General features: G+C 40.9%; 1 protein-coding gene across 1 annotated transcript; it reads right to left on the reverse strand.

The window, feature by feature from the left end:
- Positions 1-24: 24 nt before the first annotated feature.
- erp44 (endoplasmic reticulum protein 44) lies at positions 25-11,954 on the reverse strand. The gene is made up of 11 exons (XM_037073385.1): positions 11,777-11,954; positions 8,864-8,936; positions 7,961-8,000; positions 7,447-7,562; positions 6,442-6,626; positions 6,217-6,332; positions 5,906-6,080; positions 5,137-5,248; positions 4,665-4,806; positions 2,352-2,454; positions 25-2,265 (listed from the first exon to the last, which is right to left on the reverse strand). The coding sequence occupies exons 1-11, from the start codon at positions 11,834-11,836 to the stop codon at positions 2,155-2,157; spliced, it is 1,233 nt and encodes a 410-aa protein (XP_036929280.1). The 5' UTR covers positions 11,837-11,954; the 3' UTR covers positions 25-2,154.
- Between the last annotated feature and the right edge of the window lie 85 nt (positions 11,955-12,039).

Genomic DNA, 12,039 nt, shown 5'->3' on the forward strand with positions numbered 1-12,039 from the left:
TACAAAGTATCAGACAACACAACATCTTGTAAAATGGTTTTTAATTTACTTCTTTTTTTTTTTTTTTAATTCTTCTTCCCCTCTGAGATTACTGGCTTTAGAAATGGTATCGTACTCCCCCTCTTGTTGCTCTCCTGTATGTGGGCTGATATGTCACTATGCAGGCATCTGTTGGCTTCTATGGAAGGGCAGGACGCACAGTACAAACCTAACAACGGGTCCCCCACACTCTTAACTCTCCCATAACCTGGCTTTTGGATTCACTCACACTCAGTGGAACAGTAGGATTTAGACTTGTACCAAAACCTCAAAGACATATAAAGAGACAAAACCAGTTTTAAGAGAACTTGTATAAAGTGGCAGACTGTAAATTTCCACCGTTCATCACATGGGGTTTCCCCTCTCGTCTCACTGCTTTTTTAAAAGAAAAAAAAAAACACTGGGAAGGATGCAGTCTTTTCTACCCCAGCATGATGACATTTGACAACAGGTAACAGCAAAAACAACAGCCATTTCATACATTTCATGATCATATTAGAGTACACCATTTCAAAACCTTTTTTTTATGTTCTTCTTATTTCCTGGGATCATAACTCAGAGGTGTTACGGCAAATACCGTGCCTTTAAAAGGTATCCAGCCCGCTTTGACTTTTAATGTTTTACGGTTTTACAGCAAGTGGAGGTATTAAGAATTTGCGACACTAAACAACACAAAAAATAAAGACTCGGATTTTTATGGATTGGTCTTGGGAACAAAAGAAATAAAATTCTTGATTGCATAAGTATCCATGTCCTTTGAGACAATACTTAATAGAGGCACATTTGGCAACAGTTACAGCCTTCAGTCTCCTTCAACAGGCATGTAACAAATTTACACTTCAGTCAAGCTACTTGACTTTGAGTGAATAGCAATTATATCAAGACCTGACAAATTCTGGATTGGATGTTATCAAACCATTCCTATGTAGATTTGTCTCTCTGTGAAATATACATCTTTAGTTGTACATTTTCACCATCATTTCTTTGTATTTTGCTGCATCGGTTTAAATTCCACCGCCACAAGCTGTCAAGGGCCTGCTGCAGAGAAGCCTCCACACAGCATGATGCTGCCACCACCAGGCTTCATGGTGGGGATGGTTTGATTTTAGGCCAACACTAAAACACACAGAATTTAGTTTGATGGCTAAAATCTCATTCATCATTAAAGTATTTTCTATTGATTTTGACCGAATAAATCTTAATTACATCAAATGTGATAGTGTTGTAAAACAGTAACACATAAAAAAGGTGCAATGGGGGGGATACTTTCTATAAGCACTGTGAGAGACATCATAATCTAGAACCATTTAGTACCAGGGAGAGAAGGGGTGCATCTCAATAGGCTGGAGTAGCTATGTCTCTTTATTTTCTGTCTCAAGTCTCGAGATTTGACATGTTTCCCCTACCAAATATTTCAAAATATTTTTCTATCCCTTCAGAAGTATGTGTGGAGAAGATATGGAGAAAAAGCTACTTCAAACAGGCATATTGTTATAACTTGTGCTATACAAATGAATTAGACTAGAGTTGGTCATATTGAGACGCAGCCACGAGGTCGTTGAGACTTAACAAGCGTCTCCTACCAGACAGGCTGAACTGGACTACCCACAGATAAGAACCATACGACTGGAGTGAGGGAACTGCTCTGGGGTTGTTTTGTTTTTTTCCTACAAAAAGCCGGGTGATGAAAGAGAAAAGAATAAAATAAAGAAAACTCTGCATTTAATTTAGACCGACAATGAGACTCCCATGTAGCACAAACATATTTACAAGCTCCAAAAAATAAAAGTAAAAACACGTCTCTTGATGTCCTAATGCCCCTAACCCCTGCCCACACGCTTTTTCTTCTTTACCCCACTTCCGTTTGATCCAAAATAAAAACTGTACGTGAAAGAGTTATGAAAATATAGGTTATTCCAACATGGTTGTGTCGTGGACTGTACTCCTTCTCCTGTTCCTCGTTTTTTTCCTCCTCCTTCCTCTTCACCGTCTCTCTCTCTTCAGTAAGGGTGTTGGGTGTTGCTGTTCTGTCCCGCTGGCCTGTCCCAACCCTAACCCCCTCCCAGACCCCGGGGCGTGGCATCGAGTCACAGGATCACTGGAAGGCTGTTGAGGTCACAGCTCGTCGCGGTCCCGTGTGAGGATGGTGTAGCGAGTCTCGCTGGGCGCCAGCTTCTGGAATGAGCTCCCTGGAGGGCTGCTTGCCACCTCTCCTCCCGTCTCCTCCTGTGGGGCAAATTCAAACAGTCAAGTCTCACATAACAAAAGCAAAAACAGCTTTTAAGGACTCCGTAAAGTATGCTGATGCTGACCTGTCCAGGCGTGCTGTCTGTGGGATCAGGACCATGGTGAAACTCTCGGTGTAGCTTTCCGGAATGAAGGTCGAGCACAAACTGTCTCAGCTTGCCAGGAATACTGGGAAAAAAGCACAGAAACACACACTGGATATTAAGGAAGAACAGTTTTTGATTCTTAACCTTAATCCCTACATTTTTGGGCTTGTAATCATTGCAACCTGCTGGATTCATGCGTCGATGCATGTACATAAAATTTAATCATTCACATAATCACCCTGGAATGCTTTTACACGACTACTTGTTCAGCTGTTTGAAGTCAATAGTTGTATTAGTGGATCTGAAACTATTAGGAAATATTAATAGCACAGCTGTCAACAACTTCACCAGAGCAGCGTGGTACTATACAAAAAATATAGAGGAAATGGTCTGACATGCTACCTGGTATGCAATTCAGCTCTCATTCACCAACTCACATAGCAATGGTGGTGGAGCTGCCATGAAAGACACTGGCCAACCCGCCTGCCAGGAGCAGCTTGGACAGAACTATGTTGTGTTGTTGATAACTTTCCCAAACAACTACTGAGTTGTAATGCAATGCGCCTGAAAACCAAGAAATGTTCTCATGATGATCATAATTTATTCAACCTTAATTATTAGTTATTTTTAGGTCAGTAGATGACTATCTGTACTAGGGATGGACAAAGTGGGCCACTTATCAGGCCCAATAGCCAGCATTTTCCCAATTACCGTATCAGTGTTTTTTTTCTTTTAGGTCAGGTTGCTGATAACATAAATGAATTTAAAATGTATTACTTGGCTCCGATGCAGTATCCTCCCTCTATCTGTAGTTACCACTCTGTGGTTTCACATCAGGAGCAATAGCCTCTTAACACTAGGCTTGCGCAATATTGAACATTTCATTTCACGACATCTTCTTGCCCAAATATTGTGACAGACCACATTACTGTTGCTTGTCCACTTGGCCTGTGAGACTGCAAATCTGTGGTATTGCCCTGTTCAGGTAATAAGTACTTACAGCCATGCAGCCTCTTTCAAATCCTTTGGCTCATCATTTTCTCCCATTTAAAACCTGAAATACTGTTTCTTCTACTGAGAAACTAAGTACTCAGTGTCTGTATGTTAAATTGTTCTGTGCGTGCCACTACATCAGGCCCATCAACCTGTGGTAGCTGTCTAGATAGCTCTGCTTTTTTAATTTTTTCAAAATAAAAGCCTGAAGTTGCCCTAACAGCTGAACTCACACATGTCATTTCATAGACTGTGTGTTTGTACGAGTGCTTCTTTCATGAGGCCCATTAACTGTGTGCCTGACAAAGGCATTCCTACACACAAAGTCCAGCGATAAAGACAGACCCGCTTGAACTACAGAGCAGGTCTGAGTTGATATGAGACAATACAGCTAGTGGCAGCAGCAGAGGACATTATTCCCCCCGGACGTGTCATGAAGCAGCATTAATCCATATCAACGCTGTCCTGTGAAGTGTGCTTATTAACGACAGGTCATGAGCTGTTGTCATATCACACAGACGGAGCTGTTCCCCAGTCGCAGCTAACCCCGTGTGTCAGAGCAGCATGCAGACCAACGCACACACGCAAACACACACATACATATATAACATACACTGCACTAATGTAATTACAAGCTGTGTGCCACATGCAGTGGTGATGTGATGTAATTAGGTTGTGGAGGGCTGGTCAGTCCTCAGGGCTTCTGTCTATCTGATCAGACTCTGATTGGGAGGCTGGGGGAGGTGAAGTGGTGGGGGACAGAATAAATACGATTAAATTAAATTAGACTGGATTAGTTTAGCACTTATTGCACGTGCCAAATCATGTCACATTAGCTCCGGTGTCCTGGCCCATTCATAAAGGACAGATTTTAGGAGGTGTGACATTTCTCTGCTGTTGAGTGCACAGTGGATTATGGTGTGTGTGTGTATATTTGTGTGTGTGTAATGAAATTAACTTTATTTAAGGAGATTTTGTAATGAGCAATTTCAGTGATCAAAAATGTCCAAAAGAATGCTGAGCCGACATCCGGATGATTCATGTGTTAATTACAGATGCATTTGTGGGGAGTTTTCATCAACATTAGGCCGTTTCTTTCTACATGAAACAATTACCAGCCCATTTTCTTTTCTATTTTTTTCTATTTTATTTTTCAAAATTAAAGGACAATGCACATGCAGTAGTATTGCAAAAGAAAAATAAAAAATAAAATATATAACCGTAATGTCAGATTGATGATATCATGCATCTAATCTTAACTAAACTAAATCATATTTTAGAGTGAAATGTTGGACTTACTTGAGGTCTTTGAAGTCAGGAAACACATACATGTGTCTGAAAGAGTCTATAGCGATGACGGGACAGTCAGCAGGAGTTTTCTGGATATGGAGGAGAGGATGGCGGAACTTCTCGCAGTCTGCATGCAGGAAGTTTATAGAACCTGAGAACATAAAAATTTCATGAACAACAGTGTCTAAAACGCACATTTCTGACAGGTACAAAACAGTGTTGTCATGATACTGAATATCTAACTTTGATACAATACCTTGGAAAATATCACTGGGGGCAAAATACATTTTTCAAAAGGTAAATATATCAAAGCGTGTATATTGTGTGTTAAGAACAACAGCATCTACTTTAACCTACTTAGGAGGAGACTGGGCTATCTAAACACTATAGTAATGTATGAGTGGCCTCACTGTTGGAGACGAGAATGAATAAAGCAACTGGTATAGGTGTATCAATACTGTGAACTGCGTCACACACTTACCTTTCTCACTAATTAGCTGACGAGCTACTTCATGTTGGAACTTCTCTAAGCTCTCTCCGTCTTCTTTAACATGGAACAAGATGAGGAAAGGAATTCCTTCTTCAGTCAGTTCCTGGAAAACAAGCGCACACAAACACACACAGAAAGCGTCAAAGACAGATGGACTACCCACAGGCACCATAAATACCCTCTAGGCCATCTTGTGTGTAAATATCCATGTGTGAATTTACATTTGTCAAAAAAAAAAACTGAGCTTCTCAACATCAACGAAATCAAGGAGCTGATTGTTGGTTTACTAAAAAAAAAGGAGGTCACTTGGGTGAAGCTGCGGGGGAGCAGGAGAAGAGTTTTAGATTTCTGGGAATCAACATCAAAGAAGCTGTCAGTCATCACACATATCCACACTAATAAAGAAAGCTTGTAAATGGCATTATTGCAACAGAAAGCAGAAAGCACGCTGCCTTGACACTACCATGATGTGATGAGCATGTCCAGGACAGGAAGACTTTCGTCTGGAGTGGGTGATTAAAATCATCCTGAACACCATTGGATTCTATCAATTCTAACAGGCATACCCAACTTGCCACAGCCTGTTCCCCCTGCAGAAGCACCCAGTGCCGTACCACCAGACTACAGGGCAGCTTCTTGCCTCAAGCCAGGAGACTGCATATCTCATGCTCAACGCTCTCTACACTCAAGCAAAACATGTATTTTTTCAAAGGTTGTTGTGATGCTGCCAATACTCTTTAAGAAAAAGCAGGTAACAAACCTCTCCATTTTCAAAGGTGATCTCCCGGACCAGAGGCACACACTTGTCCTGGGCCCAGGCGTAGGTCAGGTCAAAGTTGTTGATCGAGCCAAGGTAGACCATGTCAGGTGCGCTGTCCCCCATAGGCTTGTAGATTACATTGTCACCACTGAAGCGCTCAGGCTCAGACACAGCACTGTGACAGTAAAGCAGTTTAAAAAAAAAGTTGAAGTTACATAGAAATTGAAGAAGGACTAAAAACTAAGCCTCTAATATCAACTCTTCAGCATATGTGGGCTTCATTTGAAGGATTATGGAAAATGGATTCTCACCCAAATGCAGCCAAGAAAGTGCAGTCGTCTCGTAGAATGTTGGCAACTTTTCCGTATGTGTGGTAGTTATCTGAGTCCTTTGTTTCAAAGTAACCTATGATGTTTCTCTTGCTCCTCTGTTGAATATCAAAACAAAAAAGAAGTTGAGAGAATGATACTATTTCATTTACAACAAGCGGAAATATGCAATGTTTTACAGACACTGTGTGCATGTGTGTCACTCACATCAACAGCATTAACCTCCTCCAATGTGTGTATCTCTTTCACTGGGTCGACCTGCTGCTGGCGGATGAAGTCAGCGATGGCCGCCACCGACCTCTGACCCCTGTACTCCCTCTTCATCATCATCCCATTGCGGAACAACTTCAGCGTCGGATACTTGGTGATGCGGTACCTCTGGGCTATGTCCGCTACGCAGAGGCAGAGGAGAAGTTAAATAAAGAAGGACGAATCAATTGATGAAGAGGAAGAGGCAGAGTAAAAACACATGGGGACGGGGGGATGAGGAGCGGAGCAGTGACAGAGACGGCGGTTAAACCTGAAAACACTGCCTTCAGTCAGCTCTGAGCTCTGATCTCCCACATGAAAGCTGCCCCCCCGCCAAGAGTAAATATTCTCTCTGCACACACTGTGTGTGTGTGTGTGTGTGTGTGTGTGTGTGGCAGGTGTCAATCTCCCTGCGGGGTGTCTCTAAGCCTCCCGTCTTCACAGGAAGCAGCAGTTTTGTCATTAGTCTTCAAACAGTTTGCAGGTCATCAATAATTCTCTTTAATTTGCTTTATCTCAAAAGGCTGAGGCAGGCGGTTTATGTGTCTGTGCTTTGGTGTGCTGGGCATCTATGTGTACATATGTGCATCAAATATAGTACACAGTAGAGTGTGTGTGCCTTTTTAGCTGCCAGGATAGAGAATGGGGGTGTTGTAGCATTACATCACCACAAAACTACTACACTAATACTGATACACACATATTGAACCTGGAAGTAAGCTATAATGTAAATAATAAACATTTTAAGTTTAAGCCTTAAAAATTACTGAAATTACTTTGTGTGTGTGGGTGTGTGCTTTTACGTCAGTATGAAAATAAATACTTTTAGCTGCTGATCAGATTAAAAAATAACATGGTTTTGGTGTCTTGTGATGGGCTTTTCTCATCATTTTTCATCTGGCTGTTCTGCAGTTTTCTTGTCATTTTTTAAAAAAAGAATATAAAAGGTAAATATATACTCACAGTGTTGGTCACAGTCGACACGGGCAAACACCACCTGCTTGGTATTAGGGAATTCCTCTCGCACTATGTTAGATGCCTCCTCAAAAATTGGATGGAGCATCTGACTGAACCTACACCTGTATATGGGGGGTTGGGTGGATTGAGTGTTGTGAGGTCAAAAGGATTTCCATAATTTGTGGGTCAATTAAATAGATTTTTCTTTCAACCACAGGACTACATTTAGCAGTATATGATTATGTTGTTGAAAGATTTTTGCCTATCACCGTTCCATCATCCATCAATTAATTAGACCGGCTTAGAAACATATGAGATTAAAAAAAAAGACGCACAATGTAAAAATCCTTTAAAAGTAAATCAACAAAATCTCTACTGTGGATGAAAGCAATTTAATCATACTTATTGCACCATGTGCCATTCAAAGGAAATGTCTGCATCATGAGCAAAATCCAATTTAAATATCCTTGAGATATTATACAGAGGTCCAGTAACAGTAGGACAGAAACAACGCACTTACCAGTCTGCGTAAAAATTCACTAATGCCACCCCAGCATTATCTGCAATTCAACACACACACAAACAAAGAATTACTACATATGACACTATTTATATTTCCAAATACATTCATCAATGTATGTTTTGCTAGTAGAATGAATTAAGTAGGCTTATCAATCATAAAACCCCTCAGGTTACAGTCAGTGAAGGGAAAAACAAAACGAGTACTTGTAATTGATGAAATCACACTAAATGATTATTTCGTGAAAGGTAAGCCAAAGGTCAATGACTATCAATGTGGGAAACAATTTTAAGATAACAATATGGAACACGACTAATAATAACTTTCTCTCCAGGTTATCTAAACCTTTTAGATACCACAACAGCTGAATATTGGAAGAATATGTGGAAGGTGCGTTGAAAGATCTGAGATCTGAGAAAGATCCAGCAATGGGTGTGGCAAATATGATGATATGTGTTTGGTGGAATACAGGAAAGCTACAATTTTCTTCTCCTACTCATAGATCAGATATGCACCTACAACTAATTACTGAACGGGTTTTCTTCTTCCTTGGGCACCATATATCATTGAAATGTATCAAGTGATTTTTGTTATATCCTGAGATCCAAAAATCGTCTTTAAAAATAGTAGCGAATGTTGATCTGACTGAATATTATGGAAAAGATTGACATTTTGGGAAGTATGCTTATTAGCTTTCTAGCCAAGAATCAGATGAGAGATACATGCCGTTTCCCTGTTTCCAGTCTTCATGCCAGGCTAAGCCAACCAGCTGTTGGTTGTTGCTTCATGAGAGGGGCATTGATCTTCCCACCAAACTCTCAGCGGGCAAGTGAATTAGCCCATTTCCCAAAATGTCACACTATTCCTATAAGAAACTTTTGAGAGTAAAGTGTGATGCCTTACTTAGGACTTCATCGATGTTGCCTGAGTCCAGACTGGTGATTTCTGCTTGTCCGGGAGTAGAGAGGCCCATCACCTTCAGACACACAGAGGAAAAGAGATACATCAGCAATTACAGCATGAAAACACTATGTGGGGTAGGAGAGGAAAGATTCTGAAAATGTTTGACCCAGATAAGAAGAGCTGGTGTGCAAAGACAAAATTCAGTATCAAAAAGACTGCGTGAGCCAACAGGTCTGTAAAGCACTCAAAGTGTTAAGAACAGACCATAGTACCTAACTCCTGCCTTAACAAACATAACACATTATGGTATTGCTTCATGCAATCCTATCAATGTATACAGTGATAAAAAAAAATTAAATGATGTCATTGAGGAGATTAGCCATGGCGTCCTTTTAACAAACAGCTTTCCCCAATTCCTACACTGGGACGCCCAATGTGTCCCAGGCAACCTGAGAGGTGTCATCTCTCCAGTGACTCCTGGATCTGTGGTTCCTGGTACTGGCCTAAATATATAGTAAACAATGCAACCTTTGGCTTGTCCATCCATGTAGAGCAAGATGCAAATTATGCTATCATGATTTCATGTACAAACTATAACTCCTTGTAGCCTGGTTCCCTGTGTTCATGTAAATGTCAGCTGCATAAAGGTTCACATGCGGAGATGATGGTGTGCATTACAAAATAGCAAATAATTTTATCTTGTTGTCTATACCTTCATCAAACACCTGATGAAGATCTATGCAAAGACTGGTCAAAGATTGATGTTTGTAACCCCTTAACATTTCCTGTTTGTCCTGTACTCCTGAGGAGGGTTTTTTTGCACGATACCCATACCCTTTTCCTTTAACAAAGAACCTAAACTTTTTTTGTTACTTTACAAAGTGTGAAAAAACTTGGAACCATGCATTAGCAGGCATTTCATACTGTGTCAGGCAAAATATCTCCAAAGGTATCCATACTACATCACCTGTCATTTGTCAATGAGTCAGCAGCACTTAATATGAGCTCCACCTAGATCATTTATCTCTTCACCAAATACTTGAGCATGCGCTTAAGGCCAAAGGTTTCATGCTGGTGCCACGTTCTGTATTTGAGCAGTCTTTCAGTTTCTTTCTATGCGACGTACCACAAATAATCAAATTCTCAGTTGCACGTTGATAAGGTAAACAAAAATGACTGAATACACATTTTAATCACTGTATGACCCTTAATCCACAATCCATCACCTCTATGGTAAATGTAAAAGAGCGTATAATCCCTGCTCACATCATAGTAAAAACATCTTCATCATGAAATATCTCTGACATGTCATTAGCTGTTGTCGGGACTGTATTTTAAGATAGGAAAATAACCTCTTTCAGCAATCCAGGTTTTTTTTTGTGCAACTTATTGGTAGCACTCAAAAAAGAGCAACGCTTTAATTATGATGCACCAACTGGGGATTCCTGGATTCCAACCCTGACGGCAACATTGTCTAAAACAATGCTGTATGCAAAAGACTGGCATGGAGAAAATGTAAGGGCTGTGATGACTCAAGCTCCTCTTTGAACAGGATATGTCACATTCATCCCCCCTGAGGTCGTGACAAAATCAAATAGCACTACCAGTTCAAAGATGAAGCCACAAAAAAAAAGTTAAACAGCCAGAGTTGACAGTGCTTCAGGCTTGTAACCGAACTTTTGCACAAACCAACAGTCAGTAGTTAAAAAGTCCCTCATATCAGTGTTGTCAGGTTTCCTCATATGAAAACAGCTATTACCGATCGATCTGTTAAGTTATTGATTCAATGACTGATAATCGAGTGAATGAAATGTTTAATCAGAGAAAAATGCACATCACAATTTTTAGGAGCCAATGATGATGTTCTGAAATTGCTTCTTTTATATAAAAATTGTTCCAAACCGAATAACATTCAATGTAAGATGATATAAGCCAAATATGGGTTGAGAATGATCACATTTGAGAGGCTGGGACTTGTTAAGGTTTAGAAGTTAAGCATGACAAATGACTAGAATATTTTTGCTCGAATTTCAACATTTACATTACAGAACAGTCGCTGTGCTTTTATGCCTAATAAGATGGCACTGCAGCTCAATGATGTTACACGCCACCGTTGCTGTAATAAGACCAGTGATAACACTGCTCTTCAGCTCTTCGACTAGTTTTAAGTTTTTATTTCAGGCCCAAACTCTCTCAACAGCAGAACTACTGCGCTTTCCCTAGTTCCGGGTTGTCAGCCAATAAGAATGAGCCACAACAGAGGAATTCACCAACCGGCGAGCATCATTCATAGACACATACAGACACACGAAGAGTCCAACAATAAACTCATGCATCCGTAAAATAACAAGTAATGCGCTTGATCAAACACAGCCGACCAACCCATTTAACAAACAAAACGCGTAAGCTAGCCATGCTAGCAGTTATTCTCTCACTGTTGTCATTAAGCGGTAGTTAGCACCCAATGCTAGCTGGATGCTTTACCCCTCAACAAAGTTATCATGAGTCCGTTCTTAGCTCATTATGACATTTTGGAATAAACAGCCACGTATACCAGTAACACCTCGATTAGATAAAATTGATTACTGTTAGTTACAACGCTAACGCTAACGTTACTCAACACTACCGGCTAAGTTGACATTGCAGCTGGATAACTTGATTAGTTATGGGAGTTGTTCGGTAAAACCCAGTCAAAAGGCCTCCTCGGTGTACCTGCGTAATAACTACACTTTCAGCAGCGAGTGAAGTGGCTCGCTATTCACCTTAAAAAGCCACTTTAAAAGCCACGTCTCATGTGAGCAGTTAGCTAGCAGCTAACTATCCAGCAGCAGGCTGCCAAACGTTACTTAGCTAACGCTAGCTTGTAGCTAAAAGCTGTTGGTGCATATTCCAAGCAGAGATAAAAACGCTTACCAGCAGTATAACCGTGACGAAGCGGATGTCGAGACGGGGAGATATTGCTAACAGTTTCATTGTACAGTATCGTTATTGGAGGTGGTGGTGTTGAGCCTTCCCAGTCTATCTCGACGCCGCTCTTTACTGCAGCAGGAAGCCGACGGCGAACCAACCTCACTGTGACCACGGAAACGTGAGAGACACTTCCTGGTATTCGCGTGGCTTCTTGGGTAATGTCGTTTTCGGCATCCCCAAACGGCTGATCATGTCGACGGGGAGAA

This window comes from Acanthopagrus latus, chromosome 17, assembly GCF_904848185.1.
Source record: "Acanthopagrus latus isolate v.2019 chromosome 17, fAcaLat1.1, whole genome shotgun sequence".
Classification (NCBI taxonomy): Eukaryota; Metazoa; Chordata; class Actinopteri; order Spariformes; family Sparidae; genus Acanthopagrus; species Acanthopagrus latus.